Genomic DNA, 27,808 nt, shown 5'->3' on the forward strand with positions numbered 1-27,808 from the left:
AGTGTAATTTGCTCAAAGTGTGAACGAATAAATGAAAGGTGCATTTGGCTGATGATCTGGTGTGAAGTTTCAGTGATGAGCTGCTGATGTGATTTTCTTCAACAGGTACTGACGATGGAGGAGGACAGTCGGGCACCCTCAAGAGGTTTAGTGCCATGTGGTCATCCTTTCGCAGAGGCAAGACAGACAGTGAGTGTGACATTTCACTGTCATTAAAGATGTCAGTCTAAGTATTTGGACAGTAACACTGTTTGCAGTGGTGCCAACAATTCAGATTTTGCCATAATTACCACGATTTCAACTCTCACTGTATGACTTGATGACTATGATGCCTTGCACATTTATTGCAGTATGAGCATTTCTTTATTTTTGCTGCCAAGTAAGGACAAAACTGTATAATATGAGTCATCTTTAGGGATGGGTATTGATAAGATTTTCTGTGTACTACAAGTAGGTTTTACAAGTTACAGAACATTTTCTTGAGTCTTAAAGTAAATAAATATGAAATTGGTCACTGGATCCTTGATCTCTGGACATAAACAGAAATAAACAAAATCTGTAGTTTTTGTCAAAAGCATTTCCTTTCAGACATTAATGGCATGATTGTCTCTCCATACATCTAAGCTGATCTCAGATGGCTGCTGGAGTCTGCAGGTCTGCAGCCAAACAGTCTTGGGCTGCTGCACATCAGCCAGGACGTCTCATTTTGGGAGGAAAAAACATTTTGATCAATTTCGGTTTATTGTTTGTATTACGTTTGGAAAGAGGTGTCATTTGATTTACACGGTGATTCGCTTTAAAGTTATAAATTCCGAGTGGACTCGACTCAGCAGAGAGTGGCACAGTGTTTGGAGCAACGGAACGGAGGACGATTCTCTTTTCTTTCTTGCAACAAGACAGGAGTTCCAGTTAGTCACTTTAATCCACACAAAAGTGACTCACGATTGCCATATTTAAATGGTTTTGAGAGGGGATAAGAAGCGGAGGTGCCGCTTCTGAAGAGGAGCTAAGCAGTGAACCAACGAAGCAGCAGATCGAAGCACTGCTTCATTGGTTTAAGGTTCAAAGCAAAGCCGCGCTGCAGAAATTGTTGATTACAGACCTGCTGCAGGGTCTGTCATCATTGTAGAGAAATGATCATTTTCCCGACAAACACACTCAAAAACAACGGCCGCTCTGAAGAACCGATAAGGGAATCGTTAAGCAAAAAGTCTATTGATGTTGGTATGGGCCTTATAGGCCTTTCACACCTGAGGTGTCAGCCACGTCGGAGGCATCACAAGTTGGTCTAAAAAGCATTATTTCCAATGAGATGCGTTGCTTTTTAGATGCATTAGAAGCGTCGCGTCAAAAGGCGAGCTAAAGCGACGCTTCTGACAGGAGTGCGCATTGCCGCTTGTAGACAGGCTGCCATGGTCGAAGTTCAACCCAATCCAACTTTCGCAGCTCTGAGCTATGACGTAGCTTCACGCTGTCCAATAGAAACGAGGCGTCAGGCCAAAACACGGAAGACTGCTGCGTGGCTACTGCAGCCAGAGCCTTTGGACTGATGATCAATCTATGCAAAATGGAAGTGATGCTGTGATTAATTTGTGATTACTGTAAAAAAAAAAGTTTAGAACACATAATTAAAATAGTAAAAAAAAGATTCTTTAGAAACCTTTCTTCATCTGTAAATTAAAACCATAACTTACCTGTTATTTCAGATTAGTTGATTTCTTGTTTAACATAAGGAACCTTGGACATTTTTAGACAAATAAGATTATTCATATCTCAACCAGAAAAACAGACACTGTAAATAAGTACAAATGTTTATTATAAATACAACAGGAGATAATTTAACAGTGACTGCAGTGTGATTGTAAAGTAGGATTTCTGTGACATAAACATGATGAATTTTTTTTTTTTAATTGAGTCATTTCAACTTGTAATTACGTCAGAATATGCGATTGTTGTGATCAGGACAGAGTCATTTCTAAAATATGAATTTGACTCGTGATTGTGAATGTGCTTCTACCTGTGCAAATGTCTTCTGACTTAACTTTGATTTTGTGGACATTTTTAATGATCCATTCATTTATTGTTAAAATATAAAGTGAAACAGCTTTTTAACAAATAATAAAATAGTTGCTGTTTAAAGAGCTTTTTATTTAGAAGCAGGTGTTGGATTGCTGGATTCTCGGGACATTTACCAAGATGAAGGTCTCTTCTGCAGCTTTGACCTCTGGTGGAGTTTTTGAAGACACTTTTCTCCTGTTTTGAAGAGCAGAGATGTTTTCTTCTGACTGGACATCATGGTGTTCAGCTCATCACTGGAAGTTTTTGAAGTTTTTCTTTAAAATATGCTTCAGAGTCTTCATGCTCACATTGTCTCTCACAGACAAAGCCTCCAGTATATTATTGTATGTGAACCCCAGGTTAAAGTAAAACTTAATCAAGTTCTGGTTATCCATGATGTGCAATCAATCCAAATGAACCTTTGTGTGGCCAGGCTGGAAATATGGACTCAGAAGTTATTGCGAGGGAACGCAATAATATTGTGAGGGAACATAATAATCTGGGCCCAAAAATATTAACCACCATGTCCCTAGGTGGGCTCCATAAAAAGCTGTAGCTTTATTTGTTAAATAGACTGAACCATTTACAAATTGAAGTGTTCACTCAGCTCAGCTGTGCGAAAAGGCTAAGCTAACGTTAGGTGATCATTAAACTTTCAGCAGTGGAGTAAGTGAAGCTGCAGAACTAAGCTCCGCTGGTCAAACCGGGTATTTGTATATATCCAAAAAATGGGAAACTTTGGATTGAGTGGGTCTGCTCCATCACCCCGGATGCTTGTGTCGCACTGCCCAGGGATGAGACTGGAACCCCGGCTGCTCTGTGTGTGTCGGCCCACTGTCGCGGTCGATCGACATCCGACCAAGTCGTCACTCCAAAAAGTAGCTGAAAAAAAGCTTCTCCCAGCAGGGTTTCGGAATGCGGAAACAGCCAGAGTGTAACGTAGCAGTCTCTGCCCCCCTTGCCGTTTCTGACGCGACGCATCTGACATCACGTGTTGAGGCTTGACGCGTTAACGCGATGGGAGGCATTACCTGAGGCGTCCAAAGCATGCAATGTGAAAGGCCTATAAATCAGCTGTGAGGCTGTTAAAATCGTACACATTTCAGACACAAAAGTAGTGACAAAAATTTTAATTGTTTAATAAATTTTTTAAAATGTGCATGCACTGCAGCAGTGCCATCTGCTTGGGACTACACGACAGGAACATATTTATAAGATGATGTCTGTTACCTGTTTGCTGTCTGCTGGTCTTGTCATGTAATTTTTGAATGAATAAAATCCTTTTGTGATGAAAACTGTAAAAAAAAAAAAAAAAAAAAGACATTAGCGCTTGGAAAAATCTAAAAATTTCTGCACCATTCCTAAAGAAAAAAATCCCATGATGTGTTTTTCCATGATGATTTTCTTTGTCTCTGAGACTAAATGAAAATCATCTAGAGGAAAGATCCATTTTACAGATAAGAATATATACTTTCAGGAAGTGGTTGACACTGTGACATTCCATTGCTGATTTTTTTTTTTTTAGGAGAAATGTGATGAAGAGTGCCCTGAGATGTACTGGTGCATCCGTCAACCCTAAAGGGTTAACAGTTGAAATGAAGTAGATCTCACAAAACATAACGTATCTTGGGATCATACTGTTTGCAGTGAAATAGAAGTCAAATTAAATGAAACAATTGTTGCTTTTTTTTTTTGCTTTTAACCCTCTGGAGTTGATTGACACGCCTCCCCGTCAAGTCACATGACCCAATTAAGCGGACATAGCACACAGGCAGCTCCACTCTGAGCGTCTGTTTGAATGCGTGTTGAACGTGTGGAATTTAACCTCCACACCACTTTTTAAATTTTGTTAATAAGCCAAGTAGGGATGCACCGATACCAGTATTGGCATTGGTGCATCAGTATCAGTATTGGCCCAATCCCGTATGTATGTACATGTAATCATAAAACTGCTCCGATACTAGACACCCGATACCCCTTTACAGCAGCGTGATGTCAACCTCTGAATTGTGTTTGTATTGTGGGTTGATCGCAGTAGCCCATCAGCAGGCGGAGGTTGCGGTTCAACGGAATTGCCCACTTCTTCCACGAAACGTTTGATGCTGCAAGCTTTTCATCTGTTTTCTGCAGTGCAGCTCAGAGTTGAGAACAGTTGTTGTCTCTCAAAGCGCGGTGACAACAGCACACCTGCACTGAGCTTTACTAAGACATTTTTACATTTTTGTTTTTTTTTTTTCTTTAAAACTCTGTGCTGCTCCGTGTGGGCCCTCGCTAAAAACAGGTGATCTGCACGCAGTAACAACGCTTGTTTTTTTCCACCCAAATGCACCTATAGTCTCTTTCTGAGGATGACATGGTGTACAAAAATGTTGAAAAACGTAAAACCTACCTCTCAATCTGGTCGTGCTTTTTCCATAAATACACGTTGTCAATTCTTCCTGCTCAGATGGAAATCCAGGGGCAAATCCAGGCAGAAAGGGGGGGCTTGCTTCCTCTTCCACACCCCTAGATTAAAGATCCACTTTTGAAGACAATTTTTCATACTACTACTACTACTGCTAATAATAATTTAATTAATTTAATTTTTAATTAAAAGTAATTAATTTTTTAATTAAAATGTTAGAATTTAATAGTTACATTTGTAAACAGTGTAGATTATAAATTGTTTAAAAAACTTTACTGTTCCAGTGCTGTCAACATTTACATATGAGGTCAAGAAAGAGGTCTTTATTTTATTTTTTATAAAACAAGTATTTATGTTCATTGAAGTCAAGAAAGGGTGACTATGAAGTGAGTACTGGCAAAACTGATTATCATTGTCATGTTGAGGTTGTGGGGGAGGGGGTGTTGTTGTCAGCAGCTGCTGAAAGTAATTAATCGTCAGGTTTCAGTCCGGATCCGGGGTTTGGAGTCCATTTTTGCCACTTTTCCTCTTACTCCCCTTCTGCTTCATCTTTGATCTACTAGTTATTTGTGTGTATGTATATGTGTTTATTCCCTGTTCTCTTTTGCTTTGTCACTTTGTTTCTTTGTTACTTTTATACCTTGGCCATTGTTCAGTTTTGTTTTGTAAGTTTGTGTGTTCACTATTGATCATTAGTTTATCACTTGTTTGTTTTGCTTTTCTCATTTGTGTTATCAGTTATGCTGTTAGGTCCGGTTTTGTTTTCTGTTATCATGTAGTCTCTGTTTTACTTAGTTTGTTTTACCGCTTTGTTTTCTTTGTCAGTTTCAGTTTAGTTGTGCTTTAGTGTTTATTTTCTTATTGCTCTCTCTGATCTGTTCATATGTAGTTTTCTGAAATACTTATTAGCTGATGGTTGCTTTTTAGTTCTCATGTTTGGTTCCTAGTAATTTATTATTCTGCCCTTGTGCGCTGTTTTCCCTCATCCCAGTTGTTTGTGTTCACTCTCATGCCCATCTAATTATGTTCTCACAAAAAGAAATAGATCACTGTGCCAAGGAGGGAATCTCTTTAGGGTCAGTGACCCTATGGCCTTGTTTAGAGAAGTGTTTCATAAATGTTAAAAAAATTCATATATTTGCAGTTTAGTTGAATAATCAATTGAATTTTGTCTCTTATTTGTTTTTGTCTATAAGCACATGCAATATCAATATCAGTGCTCAGATGACAGTAGCTTTGTTGTGAAAGTGTAGTTACACGGACCCACAACAGGGGGCGCAAATGAACGGACAATAGGAGAAGTTACATTTGAACACTTTACTGTTGTGAATGCCACAACTACACACAGCAGATTATAGAATGAATACAAAGTCAGTTAATAAAGGTGTCGTGTGGGCAGGCTCGACGATAGGAGACGTCCGTCTGGAGAAAAACCGGAACCACACGATTTCCTCCGCCACCAAACCAGGAGGATACTGGAGCCGCCAGTTCCCGAGTCCCCCAGGTGGCCACCGTCTCCGCGTGTCGGATCTGGTACTGCTGGCGAAGAGCAAAAACAGTCAGGTGTGGGTGTGTGTGCACCCCGTAACAAGGATGGTGGTTATTCCACCTCCACCTCTAATCACACGCTCATGCAGCTCCTGTCTAATTACTTATCTGGCGGAATGCAGAGCAAAGCAGTCGCAGCATACGCCGGTCCTTCGGGAAGACAGCTGCAACAATGTATCGACTGAAAACAACGTTAGGAATTCTCAGGCTGAGAGAGTTACCTCCTTGGAAGAACGATATCTCGGCGACGTGGTGGAGGTGTCGTCCTGCTTTTATTTGGGGTGAGGCGCAGATGATTGGTGACAGCTGTCATAGCCGATGAGTGACAGCTGTCAACCCGGCAGCTCTTGGGAGGTGGCAGCGCCCTCTCGTGCCTGAAGCCCGCACTTCAGACAGGGCGCCCTCTGGTGGTGGGCCAGCAGTACCTCCTCTTCTGGCGGCCCACACAACAAGCTTCTGGGAAAGGTGCAAGTTGCAATAAACTGTGATGCCAAGCGCTAAGGATACATGCTATCCAGTCACAGCAGATGAAACTTTTTTTTACTACTGAGCAAACATCATTGTTAGACTTTTTTAGGTTCAATGATTCCACGGCGTGTAGATGTTATGGCGTCAGTGACCCCATGGCCTTGGCGGAGGTTTGCACTCTCTGAGTGCTTCTAGTATTTTTATTTATTTATTAATTTATTGGCCACTAACACAGTCAGGACAGTCTGTACCCACACAAATAAAAATGCTATCAAAACATGAAATTAGTGAAAAATACACATGGATATTGAGGTGGAAAATCTGTGCAAATATTTGGAGCTTCTGATGTGCACTGAACAGGAATTATTTTTCTGAGTGACACAATATAATTTGTGTGGCATCTTATTGCATGTAAATAGCCACAAAAAATGCCTGAAGCATTTCCTGTGTTTTAATGTGAATTGTTGTATATAACTTTATGTTGCATTTTTACATATATTTTTGAAATTTACAATTTATATTTACATTCTAAGTTACACTCAACAAAAATATAAACGCAACACTTTTGGTTTTGCTCCCATTTTGTATGAGATGAACTCAAAGATCTAAAACTTTTTCCACATACACAATATCACCATTTCCCTCAAATATTGTTCACAAACCAGTCTAACTCTGTGATAGTGAGCACTTCTCCTTTGCTGAGATAATCCATCCCACCTCACAGGTGTGCCATATCAAGATGCTGATTAGACACCATGATTAGTGCACAGGTGTGCCTTAGACTGCCCACAATAAAAGGCCACTATGAAAGGTGCAGTTTTATCACACAGCACAATGCCACAGATGTCGCAAGATTTGAGGGAGCGTGCAATTGGCATGCTGACAGCAGGAATGTCAACCAGAGCTGTTGCTCCTGTATTGAATGTTCATTTCTGTACCATAAGCCGTCTCCAAAGGCGTTTCAGAGAATTTGGCAGTACATCCAACCAACCTCACAACCGCAGACCACGTGTAACCACACCAGCCCAGGACCTCCACATCCAGCATGTTCACCTCCAAGATCGTCTGAGACCAGCCACTCGGACAGCTGCTGAAACAATCGGTTTGCATAACCAAAGAATTTCTGCACAAACTGTCAGAAACCGTCTCAGGGAAGCTCATCTGCATGCTCGTCGTCCTCATCGGGGTCTCGACCTGACTCCAGTTCGTCGTCGTAACCGACTTGAGTGGGCAAATGCTCACATTCGTTGGCGTTTGGCACGTTGGAGAGGTGTTCTCTTCACGGATGAATCCTGGTTCACACTGTCCAGGGCAGATGGCAGACAGCGTTTTCTGATGTCAATGTTTTGGATCGAGTGGCCCATGGTGGCGGTGGGGTTATGGTATGGGCAGGCATCTGTTATGGACGAAGAACACAGGTGCATTTTATTGATGGCATTTTGAATGCACAGAGATACCGTGACGAGATCCTGAGGCCCATTGTTGTGCCATACATCCAAGAACATCACCTCATGTTGCAGCAGGATAATGCACGGCCCCATGTTGCAAGGATCTGTACACAATTCTTGGAAGCTGAAAATGTCCCAGTTCTTGCATGGCCGGCATACTCACCGGACATGTCACCCATTGAGCATGTTTGGGATGCTCTGGACCAGCGTATACGACAACGTGTACCAGTTCCTGCCAATATCCAGCAACTTCGCACAGCCATTGAAGAGGAGTGGACCAACATTCCACAAGCCACAATTGACAACCTGATCAACTCTATGCGAAGGAGATGTGTTGCACTGCATGAGGCAAATGGTGGTCACACCAGATACTGACTGGTATCCCCCCCCCCAATAAAACAAAACTGCACCTTTCAGAGTGGCCTTTTATTGTGGGCAGTCTAAGGCACACCTGTGCACTAATCATGGTGTCTAATCAGCATCTTGATATGGCACACCTGTGAGGTGGGATGGATTATCTCAGCAAAGGAGAAGTGCTCACTATCACAGATTTAGACTGGTTTGTGAACAATATTTGAGGGAAATGGTGATATTGTGTATGTGGAAAAAGTTTTAGATCTTTGAGTTCATCTCATACAAAATGGGAGCAAAACCAAAAGTGTTGCGTTTATATTTTTGTTGAGTGTATGAAAATGGTTTGTTAAACATACGAGGTCTGTTAGAAAAGTATCCGACCTTTTTATTTTTTTCAAAAACCATATGGATTTGAATCACGTGTGATTGCATCAGCCAAGCTTGAACCTTCGTGCGCATGCGTGAGTTTTTTCACGCCTGTCGGTTCCGTCATTCGCCTGTGAGCAGGCTTTGTGTGAGCACTGGTCCACCCCTCTCGTCGTTTTTTTATTGCGAATAAATGTCTGAACGATTTGGAACTTTGCTGCATCAATTTTTTTCCAGAAACTGTGAGAGACCTCCAGGTGGACACCGTTCGGAAAATTAATATGGCTTTCAGGGACGATTTTATGGGGATTATACAGATTAAGGAGTGTTACTGCTGCTTTAAGGATGGCCCACAACTGCTGAGAGCGCGGCTCGCTCCCAGCACCGATCAACATGCTCAGACCCCGCTGAAACAACCAGATCATTTCCAACGTGAAGGCTTTGTTGATCCGGGACGTCGTCTGACTTTCACAAAAGGGTTTTTTTTTTTCATGGAAAAAGAAGCCGAGGGACGCGCCACCATGCCGCTCTTGACGCGGCACAAAACCACCTCGGTGTTGGTCTCTCAGGACGGCTTTTAGGTGGCTTTCAGACGGATTCCGGTTGCTTTTCTGTCGTGTGAATATCCGAGAAATTGAGCTTGAGCTGGACATGCCCCAACATGTCCTGTGAGGCTTCATCATGGCGTTTCTTTGCGCCGAGCGTCTGCATCACGACGCGCCGAACTCCTCCGCATGTCTGTCTTAATGTGCCGAAAAAGTGCTGATGTCCACGTCTTTTCACAATTCCTGTGCTAGTCAGAGGACATACCGGATCAAGACAGCGTCCAGTTTAGAAATGAACAGCACATTTCACTGTTACAGGAGTTTTTGTCATGGAAAGAGGAACAAAGGCGGAGGAATTCCGCGCGTCGCGGCGGAGCTGCATGGCGAAAAGAAACGCCATGATGAAGCCTCACAGGACATGTTCTGGCATGTCCAGCTCATGCACAATCACAATCGGATATTCACACGACTGGAAAGCAACCGGAATCCGTCTGAAATCCACCTTTAAGCCGTCCTGTGAGACCAACACTGAGGTGGTTTTGTCCCGCGTAATGAACGGCTCCGTGGTGCGTCCCTCGGCTTCTTTTTCCATGAAAAAAACAACTCCTGTAACAGTGGAATGTGCCGGAAAAAGCGCTGATGTCCACATCTTCTGCCTTTTTGTGAAAGTCAGACGAGGTCCTGGATCAACAAAGCTTTCACGTTGGAAATGATCTGGTTGTTTCTGCAGGGTGTCAGCCTGTCCATCGGCGCTGGGAGCGCGCTGCGCTCTCAGCAGTTGTGGGCCGTCCTTAAAGGGGCAGTAACACCCCGTAAACTGTTTAATCCCCATAAAATCGTCCCTGAAAGCCATATTCATTTTTCGAACGGTGTCCACCTGGAGGTCTCTTACAGTTTCTGGAAAAAAATTGATGCAACAAAGATCCAAATCATTCAGACATTTATTCGCAATAAAAAATAGACAAGAGGGGAGGACCACACCTCACTCAAAGCCTGCTCACAGGCGAATGAAGCAACCGACAGGCATGAAAAAACTCACGCATGCGCACGAGGGTTCAAGCATGGCTGATGCAATCACACGTGATTCAAATCCATATGGTTTTTGAAAAAAATAATAAGGTCGGATACTTTTCTAACAGACCTCGTATGAAGGTAAAACCAAAAGTAGTCAAAAACGCCCAATAATAGCCAAGACTCCAGAGGGTTAATTTGAAAATCTCAGAGGATTTCAGACTTGAGTGACACTGTGACGTAACTGCAGCACTTTTGCAGGCAACCAGTCACACGCAGCATCTTCACGAAGGCGAGAACTTTGTAGCGTCCGAGTCCAAAAACATTCTGCTGAGTGAGGATGAGAACTTGAGTGTATGTGAGACAGCGTGCGCAGAGCAGACAGGGAGTATTTTAACTCAAGTGTGGAGCAGCATGATAAGAAAAAACAAAACAAAGCTGTGGAGCAGCTTTATTTCTCATTCCACTGTCACTACCAGTGCAGTATTGACAGCACCATCGTGTTCACACCATGTCTGCATGTTGGCGACAGTTATACTGAATTTATGAGAAGAGATTTATGTCCATTTGTGCATTAAGCATCATCACAGACAAAAGAAATGATAAAAATTCCTTAAAAACTGAACTTTAAGATGCTGTTATTTTACAACTTGAGCTGATGTAGTTGTTCTATGTTCAAGCACAAAACGTGACTGAGGAGGAGAAAAAAACAGGATGACGTCATCACACTAACATGAACTTAAGTCATAATAAAAATACAAGCTGGTTTTATGTTGTTATTTTTCAGTTATTAGGCTGCAGCTATAATTTATTTATTTCAAAGTAACTTATCTCTTGGGGAGTCAAATCAGCCTGCATTGTTCTCTTCAGTTTATGTCAAAGTTTGTTTGCACATGCCCATGCATTTTTCCTTCTTCTGTGTTTACATTTGTTCAAAAAAGTTTTAAAAAAACAATAAAATGTTAACACTTTTCTTTATAGCACAGAAATATAACAGAAACAACCACAAATCAGAAAAAGTTGGGACTATATGAAAAATGAAGATAAAAATAAATCCTTGTTTCTCCACTCATACCCACATAAGCCAAAAAGTCTTTAGGGGAGGTGATGATCTAGTGGTTAAAACATTGGGTTTGAGACCAGAGGATCCTCGGTTCAAATCCCAGCCTGACTGGAAAATCACTAAGGGCCCTTGGGCAAGGTCCTTAATCCCCTGTTCCTCCCGGTGTGTAGTGAGCGCCTTGTATGGCAGCACCCTCACATCAGGGTTTATGTGAGACATTAGTTGTAAAGCACTTTGAGCGTCTGATGCAGATGGAAAAGCGCTATATGAATGCAGTTCATTTATTTACCATTTTCTTTGTGTTGGTAGCTTCCCTCACTCGTCTCTTTCCAGCATGGACATTTAGTTTTTCAGAACTGCCTACCTGACACATTTACCATAAAGTACCACACTGTTTGTATTTCTGAATGACTGATATAAATAAAGTCTAAGGGCCCCATCACACTTTGCACGAATGAGCAGGAATCAACCCGAATCAGCCAGTATGGTGAAATAAAAAAGCCAAACTGCGAGGCGCATTTGGGAGGAACAGACATTTGGACAGCCATGTACAAATGTCGTTTGACTACTTAGAATGTGTGCAGATCCCGCCTCAACTGATTCATGAACATCCCGTGCGTATGCTTACGAATGCAGTTCATCTGTAGTTGGAACACAGTATGAATACCCAGAATGCAGAATGTCAAAATGCAGTAAGAATAACAAGAATGCACTCGAATGCTGTGCGGATGCTTTCCAATCGCCACCCGAAGTTTGGGTGGAAGGCAAGCAAGGGGAGGGGCGTGGCAGAGCGAGTGCTGTGGTCCACTATCTTTTGAACATTTGTCGTGTCTTCCTTCTGGATGTCAGATGATATCCAACCTATGAACTGTGAACATGTATACCAGGGTCCTCTGATGATTGCATAACTGTAGTGTGCGTAGCTGAGTGTGTTCAGAGTATTAGAGCCATCACAACACCAACGTGCACACCCACAACTGTTATTACCACTGCAGTCACCGGTAATAGCCACCTGTCCACAGTGTATCACAGTAAACCCAAATTCGGGGGACCCTGGACGAAATATAGCCAGAGGGGGAGGTGAGGCAGGTCCTGACAGTAAAGCATTACACAGCAGTCTCAGGCCACCCAATGCGCTCTCTCGCTCTCGCAGTCTTGGAAATCAGCTCTGTAGCGGAACGCTGCACCCCATTCACATGGATCAGATGATGCAGCCTCACGCACGCATGGTGTGGTCCATGAGATGACCACGGCATGGTTCACGCATGTGTCCTGCATTTCAGTCAGTGTCTCACACTGTCTGGACTTTGCGATCGCATGTCATGAGCCCTGACGTGAAAGGGGCGTCCAGATGGACGTTGCGCGTTGCGCTGCTGGATGGCACGTCATATGAGATATACATTTCATGGTGGGCAAAGCATGTACCGTCCACACTTGCATCTCATGGCGCTCCCGGGATGACAGGGGTTTTATCACAGGCCGCAGCCTGGCTGTTCTTCACCCTGCGTTGTGAGATGCATCTGGAGCCATTCTAAAAGTAACTTTCTGTTTTATTTATATTGCAATGGCTTGACAGTACAGTTGGAATGCTATTCCTCCTAAACGCTTCAGTGGTGTGCATGTCAGATTATGTGTATTACAGCCTTGACACGGCATGCAGCTGCACTGTGGCACGCCGTGGCAAGCCTCTGAAATGCATTGACTTGCCTTGGGGCAGCGGCACAGTGCGTGTTCTTGTGGTGTTACTGCCATACTGATCATATTATTTCACCTACTTTATCTAACCTGTGGGGGGTGAGGGGGGGTGACAGTGTATCTGTAAGGTTTATTATGGATATAACACCCCTGTCAGATATGCGTGCTACTCCACAGCTCTGAGACACATTGACTCGCAGTGACACATGGTGCTTTCGGTTTGATTGCCCAGTGTTCACGTCTAGTTCACAAGATGAATTTGTGCCACATGCATTGCACATAATATTTCCTTTGTGCACCCCAAACAGGATTCAGTGGAGGTGCACATACTGCTCATCCGTGGCACAAGGGGACATGCATTTGACATGCCTGACCATGGTGAATGTCTCTTGAGCACGATCAGACTGTTCTGAATGCTGTTTTGATGCGATGAGAATATTTAGAACGCAGTCAAACTGTGGTCAGAGGGGACTTTGACTACTGTTAGATATATTTCCACTTTGACTGCACCACAATTGTTTTGAACATGGTCAAAACATTCGGGGAGGCTGCACAACCGGTCCGGACTGTTTAGACTGCGCTCAGAATGCTGTACGATGGTTGCGAATGCCCCTCAACACTTCCCAAATGTAGGTCAAATTTCATTCAGAGGGGTCTTGGGCTCATTCTGCCTTTTGTGTAATGGGTGTATAACAAATATTCAGTGACTTGGAAATGTTCATGTATTCATCTCCTAATATTTTTCAAGAAAGCAGGCTGTAAAAATGATGAATTCTTAAATTTAGAGTAAACTGCCCTGTCCCAACCTTTTTGTTTTCTTGCAATATGTTGCAGGCATTTAATGTAGGAATGGATGTATATTAACAAATAAAATAAAAAAATACAAAAACATGAAATATGTTGGTTTAATACAGTCTGCAATTATGGAAATAGAAGTCAAAGAAAATATCAGGATGATTATGGGTGAGATATATACAGTGAGGAAAATAAGTATTTGAACACCCTGCGATTTTGCAAGTTCTCCCACTTAGAAATCATGGAGGGGTCTGAAATTTCCATCTTAGTCCACTGTGAGAGACATACGAGGGCTGTCAATAAAGTATAGGTCCTTTTTATTTTTTTCAAAAACTATATGGATTTCATTCATATGTTTTTATGTCAGACATGCTTGAACCCTGGTGCGCATGCGTGCGTTTTTCCACGCCTGTCGGTGACGTCATTCACCTGTGAGCACTCCTTGTGGGAGGAGTCGTCCAGCCCCTCGTCGGAATTCCTTTGTCTGAGAAGTTGCTGAGAGACTGGCGCTTTGTTTGATCAAAATTTTTTTCTAAACCTGTGAGACACATCGAAGTGGACACGGTTCAAAAAATTAAGCTGGTTTTCAGTGAAAATTTTAACAGCTGATGAGAGATTTTGAGGTGATACTGTCGCTTTAAGGACTTCCCACGGTGCGAGACGTCGCGCAGCGCTCTCAGGCGCCCTCGTCAGTCTGTTTCAAGCTGAAAACCTCCACATTTCAGGCTCTATTGATCCAGGACGTCGTGAGAGAACAGAGACGTTTCAGAAGAAGTCGGTTTCAGCATTTTATCCGGATATTCCACTGTTAAAGGAGATTTTTTTAATGAAAGACATGCAGACGGGTCCGCGCGTCGGGACGCAGCCGACGCGGCGCAGCGACACAGGAAAAACACCTCCGTGTTGATAACCATTTGTTAAAATCCAGGTGGCTTTTGATGGCTTTCAGTGGAGTGAGTATATGAGAAATTGTTTATCAGCTGGACATGTTCCAACTTGTCCTTAAGGCTTTCAACAGAGGTGTTTTTCCTGTGGCGGAGCGTCGTGGCGGCTGCGAGCCGACGCTGCAATCCGCCCGCACGTCTTTCATTAAAAAAAATCTCCTTTAACAGTGGAATATCCGGATAAAATGCTGAAACCGACTTCATCTGAAACTTCTCTGTTCTCTCACGACGTCCTGGATCAATAGACCCTGAAATGTGGAGGTTTTCAGCTTGAAACAGGCTGACGACGGCGCCTGAGAGTGCTGCGCGACGTCTTGCACCGTGGGAAGTCCTTAAAGCGACAGTATCACCTCAAAATCTCTCATCAGCTGTTAAAATTTTCACTGAAAACAAGCTTAATTTTTCGAACCGTGTCCACTTCGATGTGTCTCACAGGTTTAGAAAAAATTTTGATAAAACAAAGCGCCAGTCTCTCAGCAACTTCTCAGACAAAGGAATTCCGACGAGGGGCTGGACGACTCCTCCCACAAGGAGTGCTTACAGGCGAATGATGTCACAGACAGGCGTGGAAAAACTCACGCATGCGCACGAGGGTTCAAGCATGTCTGACGTAAAAACATATGAATGAAATCCATATAGTTTTTGAAAAAAATAAAAAGGACCTATACTTTATTGACAGACCTCGTAATCTAAAAAAACCATCCAGAAATCACAATGTATGATTTTTTAAAAATAATTTATTTGTATGTTACTGCTGCAAATAAGTATTTCAACATTTGTGAAAATCAATGTCAACGTTTCCTGTAGTTTTTCACCAGGTTCTCACACACTCCAGCAGGGATTTTGGTCCACTCCTCCATACAGATCTTCTCCAATTCTTTCAGGTTTGGAGTTTCAGCTCCCTCCAAAGATTTTCTATTGAGTTCAGGTCTGGAGACTGGCCAGGCCACTCCAGGACCTTGAAATGCTTCTTACGGAGCCCCTCCTTAGCTGCCCTGGCTGTGTGTTTGGGGTCAGTGTCATGCTGGAAGACCCAGCCATGACCCATCTTCAATGCTCTTACTGAGGGAAGGAGGTTGTTTGCCAAAATCTCACAATACATGACCCCATCCATCCTCCCTTCAATACGGTGCAGTTGTCCTGTCCCCTTTGCAGAAGAGCACCCCCAGAGTATGATGTTTCCACCCCATGCTTCACGGTTGGGATGGTTTTCTTGGGGTTGTTCTCATCCTCTAAACATGGTAAGTGGAGTTGATTCCAAAAAGCTCTATTCTGGTCTCATCTGACCACATGACCTTCTCCCATGCCTCCTCTGGATCATCCAGATGGTCACTGATGAACTTCAAACGGGCCTGGACATGTGCTGGCTTGAGCAGGGGGACCTTGCTGCCCTGCAGGATTTTAAACCATGACAGCATCATGTGTTACTAATGTAATCTTTGTGACTGTGGTCCCAGCTCTCTTCAGGTCATTGACCAGGTCCTCCTGTGTAGTTCTGAGCTTTCTCAGAATCATCCTTACCCCACAAAGTAAGATCTTGCACGGAATCCCAGACCGAGGGAGATTGACAGTCATCTTGTGTTTCTTCCACTTTCTAATAAATAATCATAACAGTTGTTGTCTTCTACCAAGCTGCTTGCCTGTTGTCCTGTAGTCCATCCCAGCCTTGTGCAGGTCTACAGTTTTGTCCCTGGTGTCCTTAGACAGCTCTTTGGTCTTGGCTATGGTGGACAGGTTGGAGTGTGATTGACTGAGTGTGTAAACAGGTGTCTTTTATACAGGTAACAAGTTCAAACAGGTGTAGTTAATACAGGTAAAGAGTGCAGAATAAGAGGGCTTCTTAAAGAAAAATGAACAGGTATGTGAGAGACAGAATTCTTGCTGGTTGGTAGGGGGTCAAATACTTATTTGCAGCAGTAACATACAAATAAATTATTTTAAAAGTCATACATTGTGATTTCTGTTTTTTTTTTTTGTTTTGTTTTTTTAGATTATGTCTCTCACAGTGGACATGCACCTAAGATGAAAATTTCAGACCCCTCCATGATTTCTAAGTGGGAGAACTTGCAAAATCGCAGGGTGTTCAAATGCTTATTTTCCTCACTGTGTGTGTGTGTGTGTGTGTGTTCTTTGGCAAATTGTAACCTCTTCTGAAAGTCTTTTATTTAACAGAGGGACTTTGCGGGGGATTCTTGCAAATAAATTAGCTTCACACAGGCGTCTTCTAACTGTCACAGCACTTACAGGTAACTCCAGACTGTCTTTGATCATCCTGGAGCTGATCAATGGGTGAGCCTTTGCCATTCTGGTTATTCTTCTATCCATTTTGATGGTTGTTTTCTGTTTTTTTCCATGCGTCTCTGTTTTTTTTTGTCCATTTTAAAGCATTGGAGATCATTGTAGATGAACAGCCTATAATTTTTTGCACCTGCGTATGTTTTCCCCTCTCCAATCAACTTTTTAATCAAATTACGCTGTTCTTCTGAAAAATGTCTTGAATGTCCCATTTTCCTCAGGCTTTCAAAGAGAAAAGCATGTTCAACAGGTGCTGGCTTCATCCTTAAATAGGGGACACCTGATTTACACCTGTTTGTTCCACAAAATTGACAAACTCACTGACTGAATGCCACACTGCTATTATTGTGAACATCCCCTTTTCTACTTTTTTTACTAATAGACCAATTTCATAGCCTTAAGAGTGTACATATCATGAATGCTTGGTCTTGTTGGATTTGTGAGAATCTACTGAATCTACTGGTACCTTGTTTCCCATGTAACAATAAGAAATATACTCAAAACCTGGATTAATCTTTTTAGTCACATAGCACTACTATTATTCTGAACACTACCGTGTGTGTATACAACCCCTGGCAATAATTATGGAATCACCGGCCTCGGAGGATGTTCATTCAGTTGTTTAATTTTGTAGAAAAAAAGCAGATCACAGACATGACACAAAACTAAAGTCATTTCAAATGGCAACTGGCTTTAAGAAACACTATAAGAAATCAAGAAAAAAAGATTGTGGCAGTCAGTAATGGTTACTTTTTTAGACCAAGCAGAGGGAAAAAAAATATGGACTCACTCAATTCTGAGAAATAAATTATGGAATCACCCTGTAAATTTTCATCCCCAAAACTAACACCTGCATCAAATCAGATCTGCTCGTTAGTCTGCATCTAAAAAGGAGTGATCGCACCTTGGAGAGCTGTTGCACCAAGTGGACTGACATGAATCATGGCTCCAACACGAGAGATGTCAATTGAAACAAAGGAGAGGATTATCAAACTCTTAAAAGAGGGTAAATCATCACGCAATGTTGCAAAAGATGTTGGTTGTTCACAGTCAGCTGTGTCTAAACTCTGGACCAAATACAAACAACATGGGAAGGTTGTTAAAGGCAAACATACTGGTAGACCAAGGAAGACATCAAAGCGTCAAGACAGAAAACTTAAAGCAATATGTCTCAAAAATCGAAAATGCACAACAAAACAAATGAGGAACGAATGGGGGGAAACTGGAGTCAACGTCTGTGACCGAACTGTAAGAAACCGCCTAAAGGAAATGGGATTTACATACAGAAAAGCTAAACGAAAGCCATCATTAACACCTAAACAGAAAAAAACAAGGTTACAATGGGCTAAGGAAAAGCAATCGTGGACTGTGGATGACTGGATGAAAGTCATATTCAGTGATGAATCTCGAATCTGCATTGGGCAAGGTGATGATGCTGGAACTTTTGTTTGGTGCCTTTCCAATGAGATTTATAAAGATGACTGCCTGAAGAGAACATGTATATTTTCACAGTCATTGATGATATGGGGTTGCATGTCAGGTAAAGGCACTGGGGAGATGGCTGTCATTACATCATCAATAAATGCACAAGTTTACGTTGATATTTTGGACACTTTTCTTATCCCATCAATTGAAAGGATGTTTGGGGATGATGAAATAATTTTTCACGATGATAATGCATCTTGCCATAGAGCAAAAACTGTGAAAACATTCCTTGCAAAAAGACACATAGGGTCAATGTCATGGCCTGCAAATAGTCCGGATCTTAATCCAATTGAAAATCTTTGGTGGAAGTTGAAGAAAATGGTCCATGACAAGGCTCCAACCTGCAAAGCTGATCTGGCAACAGCAATCAGAGAAAGTTGGAGCCAGATTGATGAAGAGTACTGTTTCTCACTCATTAAGTCCATGCCTCAGAGACTGCAAGCTGTTATAAAAGCCAGAGGTGGTGCAACAAAATACTAGTGATGTGTTGGAGCGTTCTTTTGTTTTTCATGATTCCATAATTTTTTCCTCAGAATTGAGTGATTCCATATTTTTTTCCCTCTGCTTGGTCTAAAAAGTAACCGTTACTGACTGCCACAATTTTTTTCCTGATTTCTTATAGTGTTTCTTAAAGCCAGAAAGTTGCCATTTGAAATGACTTTAGTTTTGTGTCATGTCTGTTATCTGCTTTTTTTCTACAAAATTAAACAACTGAATGAACATCCTCCGAGGCCGGTGATTCCATAATTTTTGCCAGGGGTTGTGTGTATATATATATATGTATATATATATGTGTGTGTGTGTGTGTGTAGACACTTATTGAGTGTTGTTAGAAGGAAAGGTGATGTAACACAGTGGTAAACATACCACTGTCCCAGCTTTTTTGAAACGTGTTGCAGGCATCCATTTGAAAATGAGCAAATATTTGCACAAAAACAATAAAGTTTATCAGTTTGAACATTAAATATCTTGTATTTGTGGTGTATTCAATTGAATATAGGTTGAAGAGGATTTGCAAATCATTGTATTCTGTTTTTATTTACATTTTTCACAACATCCCAACTTCATTGGGATTTGGGTTGTACATTATCTAAACTCATAACAAGAAATGAAAATACAACTGTTTTACCAATCCATTACTATATATTATTAATAATTCCCAGTGACAAAAGATTCCAAATGTGTTCTCCACTACACGACGCGCACAAAACAACCCGCAGCTGTAAATAATTTGTCTCTGATTCTGGGAGGGATGAGCAAATGCGTCTTTGGCTGCAAAGTTATTATTTTATGTAGCGGGACAAAGCGGGACGCATTGGCACAACGAATTGTGTGGCAGTGCAGGGATGAAATTTGTGCAAGTGTCAAGGTTGGGTGCCTGGAAACCCCCACCCCCGTGAAACTTGCGCAAAGAGGGAAGGGGCATGGGAACCCACCACAGTCAGATTATTATGAAATACCCCAAGTTCCTTGACAGATATTTGGCTCAGTGGACGGGCATCTTGCAAGCCTTGCTCTGGGCAAAATCATCTATAACATTCCCAATGTCCAACTCCCTGTCTATTGAGTTTGTAATGGAGAGGATAGCTAAGCCACTCAGCCACTCCTGCCCCATTGAGCTCCTCAGGTATGTCTTAATAATTTTTAACTTGGAAAATGATCTCTCAGCTGATGCCACTGTCACTTGCAACATCAGAAACTGGATAGTGGCTAATGGCCGTGCTGGAAAATCCACAATCTAATTTAGTCAGCTTTGCTGTCTTCTTTTTCTTTTGTCCTTTTTGTTATTACTGCTGGATTTATGTTTGTAGGAAGACATTTTTCTGCAAGGTCTTTGGTGTCACTGGTCATAAATCTACCTATGTCATTGATTGACAAGGGGGCAGCGTATATTTACCCAGCATTCATCACTGCATAGCATCTTATGAAATACCCCAACAGACGTTATGTTATTATTTTAACTGAGGATTCTTTCTTGTAAATTTAGCCTGTTGTTCATTAAAAACACACCATTTTGGAATATATTGCACTTAACTATTTCACCAATTGGGAAACATGACAGAGATGGTTTTTCTTCAAGACTGTAAGGTAACGAATCAGCTGCATAATGTGCATGAGGCGCACTTTTATGCACGTTGTGTGCATTGTGCGTCAGTGATTATGTAAATTAGTTCAGACAAATTCATGGGCCCCTGTATGTCCTGGGCCCCAGTGCGATGGCACGTGCTGCACTGTCAACACCTACGCCACTGAGCACTGGCATGCAGTGTTAAAATTTATTATTTTACCTCATGACATCATCTAGAACCTCTTTGTTTTGAATATAAGTTCAAAAAGTTTAATTGACTTTTGTTCAGTCACTTCATATACATTGCAGTTTCAAATTTTATATAATTGTGTCCTCGCTGGTTGACTTCTGTGTCATGAAGGGGAAGTTGGAATGGAAATAAGTACATTTTTTTTCCTGCTACCATGACCCTCATTCTTGAGTAAATAATTATGTAAAATGAAAAGCATTTTGTGAGCAAATATGGGCTTTCTTTGTTCTGTTCATCCCTAAAATTGTGATTAAAAATACACCATTCAGTAGCTCATTTTCAAAACCTTTTCCAGTAAGGAGCAGCCAGGGATTGAATGGTGTTCCACAGTGCCACACCAAGCAGATCGCGGGTTTTAGTTTCATTGCAGTAAATATTGTGAATCTTGGGGTTGCTGTCAGTAGTGATGAGTTACAAAATGGTGACACTCCTCTCCCAAGATGGTGGACAAAAATATTGCAAAAATGAGCTTGACATCTGCCCTAGCATTTTCTTTTATCCCCTCAGTATGAAATGCGGGGGGGAGGGGGGGCGATATAGTGATCAGCATGTCCGTTTGTTAGCACAATATCTCAAGAACCAGTTGACCAAATTAATTCATATTTAGCATGAGGGTGTACTTAGGTGATCCCCGACACTTTGTATGACTGATTTGTGGTGGTGGTGGTGGTGGGGGGGGGGGGGGACATGATGATCTCCTGATGACCTTTTTTCATCTCTGTGATTAAAGTTGCGTTTTTAGTTCGTGTACCCACATTATGGAATTTGAAATTCTTGTTCAGCACTTCCCAAATCCTCCTGGAAGTCACCTGCCACCTGTTTTAACACTTGTTTCCTGCCTCTTGATTGGCTGAGCACACCTGTATCACCTTTTTTTTTTTGTAGGGGCAAAACATGCTGAACCTACTGAGCCAGTGGACCCAATGGTTGTGGGCAACCCATCCAGACAGCACCGCTACGCCAGTGGTCAGTACTTCTTTGAATACCTCGTGGTTGTCAGCCTCAAGAAGACTGATGGTGGGAGTTACGAGCCACAGATCACTTACCAGTTTCCTAAGGTGGGTTTTATGGTGCAACATGAAGCTACTTTAGGGTGGATTCAGTTCTGGAAAGACCTACAGCAGATTATGAAAATGATTAGTCTCAAAGTCCAGTCACCTTGTGTTCATAAAACCTTTTGGAAAACATGAAAAACTACAACCATCTGTAACAAAACCACATAATTCATGAGAAAACCTTGGTTTAACCAGGATTTGAGTTATTTCATTTTTAAGTTTCCATCTGCAGCTGTCTGTCCCAGGCATCAAACACAGAAAGAATTATGTAACAGCTGAGTGGATCCTTGTCATTTGATTGGTGCTTTGTATGTCACGTGACATGGAGTATTTGTCCCATTTGTGTTGTGTTGCATTTAACATGCAAATTGGTTCCATTTGCCGTGTAAATTTGGTTCCATATGTTTTGTACCATTACATGCTGTGACCAACACCCACTAATGGGGGCAGTGTTTAGCTAAACATGGCAGCCTGTAATTCATCTGGAGGCCTGAAGGATGATGTTGATGAAGTTGGGATGAAAAGCTGGTCAAATTTCTGATGCCATTTTTTGCTGGAGTGAGGAAAGTGCAGATAACAGTCTGTGCACGAAGTCAGTGCACGGCATCACAGACTACGTCGTCAGGTTTGTTTTTTGCAAGTTGACTGAGAACAATTTTGGACTCCTATTTAAAGTTTGTGTTGGACTGTTAACATCAAAACACCAGTGACGAACACCAAAATGTAAGTCCCTTTTCTGTTCATAAATAAATAAAACATGAAATGACAAGGACCTATTTTCAAAGTTATATAAAACAAATAATTAATGTTTTTACGTTCTTTCAATGGAACGAATATTTCATTCGATGAGAGATAGACCATAACATTTATTATGAAATAATTATTATGAAATAATGCTGAATTTATGTGGAAATGATTGTTGTACAAAAGCTTCAGATATCTGTTGCTGAGACAGATGATGACTGGAGGCAGTTTGAAGCAGAAATGAAGTGATAATCTGTGAATTGCTGCTGATGCTCCGAAATGACACGTGCGCGGTGAAGGCAGGGGGGACAATTCGGTAGGCGACACTGGCCTTGACTGGGGGCGTAACCCAAATCTGTCGGTGTCCCGATCAGCAGGAGTCATAGACAGTGCGTCACACTGTGGAATGCAGGGATGATTACCGGTGTTGCAGACCGAATGGTCCCCCCTAAAAATCGGTCCGCCCTGCCTTCACTGTGCATGCGTCATTTCAGAGCTCAGCAGCAATTCACTGATTATCACCTCGTTTCTCCTTCAAACTGCACTCCAGTCATTATTTAGCTCAGCGACAGATATCTGAAGCTTTTGTACAACAATCATTTCCACATAAATTCAGCATTATTACATCATTAAAGACAGAGGAAGTGATCAGAGCACAGCAGATGATGCGGCGCCTACGCCATTTCAGTGTCAATAACAACTCGCCAATTATCGCCTTGTTTTCTGCTTAAAACTGACTTTAGAATGATTGAAGAGGTTTTATCTTGTCATCTGATGGTTAATAATCCCATTAATCCATTTGATTGCTTTGGGTGTAGACAGGCCGTCTTAGATGAGCTGCTGTGGTCTGAAATGATGCATGTGCAGTGAAGGCAAGGTGACCAATTTTTAGGGGGGACTGTTTGGTCTGCGACACCGGCACCTTTTATTAAATTATGATCTTTTCTAATTTATTGTTTGTTGTTTTGATGGGATATAAATGGATTGTCTGATTTTTATCTTGAAAGTGAAGTACTGTCTTTGTGCTACGTGGGAAGAGGCGATGTAGATGGGCTCTGAGTGCATACCTCTGCCACGGGGTTAAAGGTGATCCCTGCCTTATGAAGTGGATTTCTAACATGTTGTGTGTCCATCACATGAAGCATTGAAAGCTAAAGAACGGAGTTTCTGCTTTGCTCCAGAGGAATGCCAGCAGATTCTGTGAAGATTTTAATCAGAGTTTTGTCTGTCAGAGAGACGGGATGGTGAAATCTCAGAGGGAGGAGGAGCAGAAGACATTAAAAGCCATCACTCTGTTTTGCTTTCCGGAAGGCATTAACTGGGCCCCGCTGACAGAATACCACAGGTAGCCTTTGACATGGCCTTTGTCAGCTTTGGTTCCACAGATGTCTCCTTTTGACTTTTCTGTGTCTGTTTTCAGTGAGACCTTCTCTTTTGTTCTAACTGAGCTTGATGGCAGCAGAAGAAACGGATACTGCAGGAGGCTGCTGGTCAGTGTGGTCTTCAACATTTACAGTATGTGCACAGCGTGCATGTATTAATTTATCACTCTGTTCACTCTGCAGCCTGGTGGGAAAGGAGCTCGTCCACCTGAGGCTTACTGCATCATCAGCAGGCTGGCCTGTTTCGGCCTCTTTTCCAAGGTGATTACATCTAGATTCCCTCTGAAAGACCAACCAACGACCAAGTGATGGTCTTTAATCTTATTCATTATTAAGTAAAAGAACTTACTGTAACAGTGTAAAAGTCAGTGAGCGTCTCACTGCGAAGCAGCTGGAAAGGAACGGAAAGAGAGAAGTGTATGGTGTCAGATCAGTGCCAAAACCACTCTCATGATAAAACATGCATTCGGGTGTATTATATTATTTCACACACATAGATATTAACTGCAAATGCACAAATTATCTGTGTGCGCACTCAGAGGAAACTGCTCCTCGAGCGAGGAAAAGGTGCTGCGAGCGAGGAGGAATATGTGACCAGCGTGGCCTCGCCCTCTCAAAGTGGATTTCTGTTCTTTCACTTGAAACTTGGGGGAGGGTTTTGGCACTATAGGGGAGGGAACAAGGGGGGGGTTGGTCCTGACTCTGCTGTGATTGGTCGTTTCTGAAGAGCGAGATTTGATTGACAGAGATGGAAGTGTGCTGAAAGGAAGGACACAGAGCGACGTCAGGGCAGAAGTTTCTTACCTGAAGGAAGAAGTTTCCTACCTCTGCTCAGACGCTGTTGTCTCCTTCGGGGAGGTGGTGGCGTAATGGTTTGCACGTGATTTAAAAGGTTTTACTTTGTCATCTGATGGTTAATCAGTTTAGGTGTAGAGTGTCGTTTTCTGGAGTGCCAAGTTTCATTAATATCAGGTGATTGTTGGGATTTTCTGTCATTTACTATTATATAATGTGCACCTTAATGAATTCAGCTGATGCTGTGCACTGCAGCCTGTTTATTCATGATTGAATGATTGACTAAATCAAATAAGCACTCTCCATCCTGCAGTGAAAACTTGGTGCAAACATCTTGGGTGACACATTTGGTGCATTTGGAAAAAAAGTTTGCAACACAACAGAAGTGAACGTATGCATCAGGCTGTAAAATGTACTGCCAGGTTTCAAAGTTGATTTTTTTTTTTTTTTTTTTTTTGTGATTAAAAAAAAAAAAGAATGACAGCATAACTAGATGACTTACATTTTCACTTGCAGTAAAAGAAATAACCAGTTCAATTAAAAGAAACAAAACTTCATAAAGAAGTTGGACCAAGATTTTCAGTGGATCAGCAGTAATAAACAACAAAAAACATCACAAGCTTTTTTTTTTTTTTTTTTTTTTGGTCAACAGCCTGTCAGTTTGGGGTGATCATGTGATCTCTTAAAGGGGGTTGATGTTACATTTCTATCTGAGCTAATAGAAATGGGAGACTGTAAGGTGTTGGCAGGGCAGGATGTAGCTGGACAGCACAGGAAGGTGGTTTTTAGGATGACTTTAGAGGTGAAGATGTGGAAGAGAGTGAGAGCTTAAGGATCAGATGGTGGAAGCTGAAGGAGGAAGACTGTTGTGTGGAATTCAGTGAGGAGATGAGACAGGCACTGGATGGAGGGGAAGCAGTTTTGGACAACTGGAAAATTACTACAAATGTGGTGAGTGAGACAGGAAGGTTGCTGAGTGTGGCATCTGGACACTGAAAGGAAGATGAGGAGACTTGGTGGTAAAACAAACGGCTGTGTTAGTGTTGTACTCTGTAATCGTGATCGCCACTGAGTTTTTAAAATATATATAGCAGTGTGTTCTTTTTTCTATGACATCGTGTAAGTTTTATAAATCCGCTGATTAAAATGCCTCACTCAAAGCGTGGCTGTTACAACAGTTGTCGTAAAGTGGGACTGGTTAGTTTTACGGCAATGCTGTGTGGTTGAAGCAAGATGCTGTTCTTAAGCTAAGTAGCATGTGGACATCGCACACTTTTAGAACTATCAAGTTTTTAAAATAATTTTTGTGTCACGGAGCGACATCGGACAGAGAGAAGATGGCGAGAAAGACAAGTGTTAAAAAGTCTGAAGAATCAAGCATCCGTGGAATTGGCGCTGGGCTGAATTTAATGTAGTCTTCATAGACACATGTGACAAATAAAAGAAATGGGAAAAATAAAATAACATTGTTCTGTTCAAACAGGATTTTAGGCAAGATTGTGTGACTTTTTTAATGCACATTTTCTTTCATTAGAAAAAAGACACTGCAGCTTTGAATGGATTTACAGGAATTTCCAAAAGAATATAAGTTGACTTTTTTACTATAAAGTATGTTATTGATATTTTACTATGATTTTCAATCTTTAGCTGTGATTTTTGAAATGCTGTAACAGTCTTTTCAGTCTTCATGAATTTCATGTAGTTTAATTGTTCTGAGATAATGCATAATTTGGTTTACAATTAAAAGGAAAATCGTTCCAGGTCCTACTTTCATGTCATATTCTGTTATTTCAACATTGTCATTGACAGGTCAAATGAAAGGTTGAATCAAGGATCATTTAAATATCCACTTTTGAGATTTTATCTTCCAGGAGATGCTGAAAATGTATCATTAGATACAAAACTAATTTGGTTCCCTAGACCTTGGCTCTTAGGTATCTAGTCCCCTAGATACCCTATAAATTTTCCTTGGATTTCACAATTTTCTTTCACAGCCCTGTACAAATATGGTCAGTAAACCATAAAGCAAATGTGGTCGGTGAAAAAGAATTGTGATAGTCATAGAGATGAAAAAAGTCGACAAGGGTTACAAGGACATGCAGCATGAGTTGAAGAGAGAAGTGGCAAAGGCCAAGGAAAAGGCACATAACGAGCTGCGCATGAATGTAAATGATAAGGAAGGAGAAAAGGACTTGTACCGATTGGTCAGACAAAGGGTTCAAGATGGAAAGGATTGCAGCAGGTTAGGATTAAACGGATACAGATGGTAATGTGTTGACAAGTGAGGGGAGTGTGTTGAGAAGGTGGAGGGAATATTTTGAGGAGCTAATATATGAAGAAAATGAGAGAGGGAGAAAAGGCTGGATGGTGTGGAGAGAGTAAATCAGGCAGTGTAAGTGATTAGTAAGGATGACGCGAGGGCAGATATGAAGAGGATGAAGAATAGAAAGGCAGTTGGTCCAGATTTCATTCCATTGGAGGCATGGAAATATCTAGGAGAGATGGCAGTGGAGTTTATAACCAGATTGTTTAATAAAATCTTGGAAAGTGAGAGGATGCTTGAGGAGTGGAGACAAAGAATGCTGGTTTCTATTATTAAGAGCAAGGGTGATGTGCAGAGCTGCAGTAATGACAGAGGCATTAAGATGATCAGTCACAGCATGAAGTTATGGGAAATAGTAATAGAATATAGGCTTATAAAACAGGTGAAGGTCGCACCAGTATGGTTTCATGCCAAGAAAGAGCACTACGATGCAATGTTTGCTCTGGGAGTACTGATGGAGAAGATAATGAAGGCCAGAAGGAATTATATTGTGTGTTTGTGGGGATTTAGAGAACGCTTATGACAGGGTGTAAAGAGAAGAGTTGTGGTGTTGTATGAGGAAGTTTAGAGTGGCAGAGAAGTGTGTGAGGGTGGTATAGTATATGTGCAAGGATAGTGTGACAGCGTTGCGATTCACAGTAGCAATGACAGATTCATTCAAGATGGAGTTGGGAATACTACAAGGATCTTCTTGTTTGCAATGGTGATGGAC

At 41.8% G+C, this 27,808-nt stretch overlaps 1 protein-coding gene across 6 annotated transcripts in view; it reads left to right on the forward strand.

Moving 5' to 3' along the window:
• The window catches only part of dennd2da (DENN/MADD domain containing 2Da), a 248,382-nt gene that overhangs the window by 105,281 nt on the left and 115,293 nt on the right, over positions 1–27,808 (forward strand). For 3 of the 6 annotated variants that reach the window (XM_034171659.1, XM_034171658.1, XM_034171663.1), the window contains 5 exons: positions 106–189; positions 21,683–21,855; positions 23,829–23,941; positions 24,017–24,086; positions 24,162–24,239. In XM_034171659.1, coding sequence (XP_034027550.1) covers positions 106–189; positions 21,683–21,855; positions 23,829–23,941; positions 24,017–24,086; positions 24,162–24,239 — 518 coding nt within the window. Of the gene's footprint in view, positions 1–105; positions 191–21,680; positions 21,856–23,828; positions 23,942–24,016; positions 24,087–24,161; positions 24,240–27,808 lie in introns of all 6 variants that reach the window. The other 3 variants (XM_034171660.1, XM_034171662.1, XM_034171661.1) reach the window with 1 other exon arrangement.

This window comes from Thalassophryne amazonica, chromosome 6, assembly GCF_902500255.1.
Source record: "Thalassophryne amazonica chromosome 6, fThaAma1.1, whole genome shotgun sequence".
NCBI lineage: Eukaryota > Metazoa > Chordata > Actinopteri > Batrachoidiformes > Batrachoididae > Thalassophryne > Thalassophryne amazonica.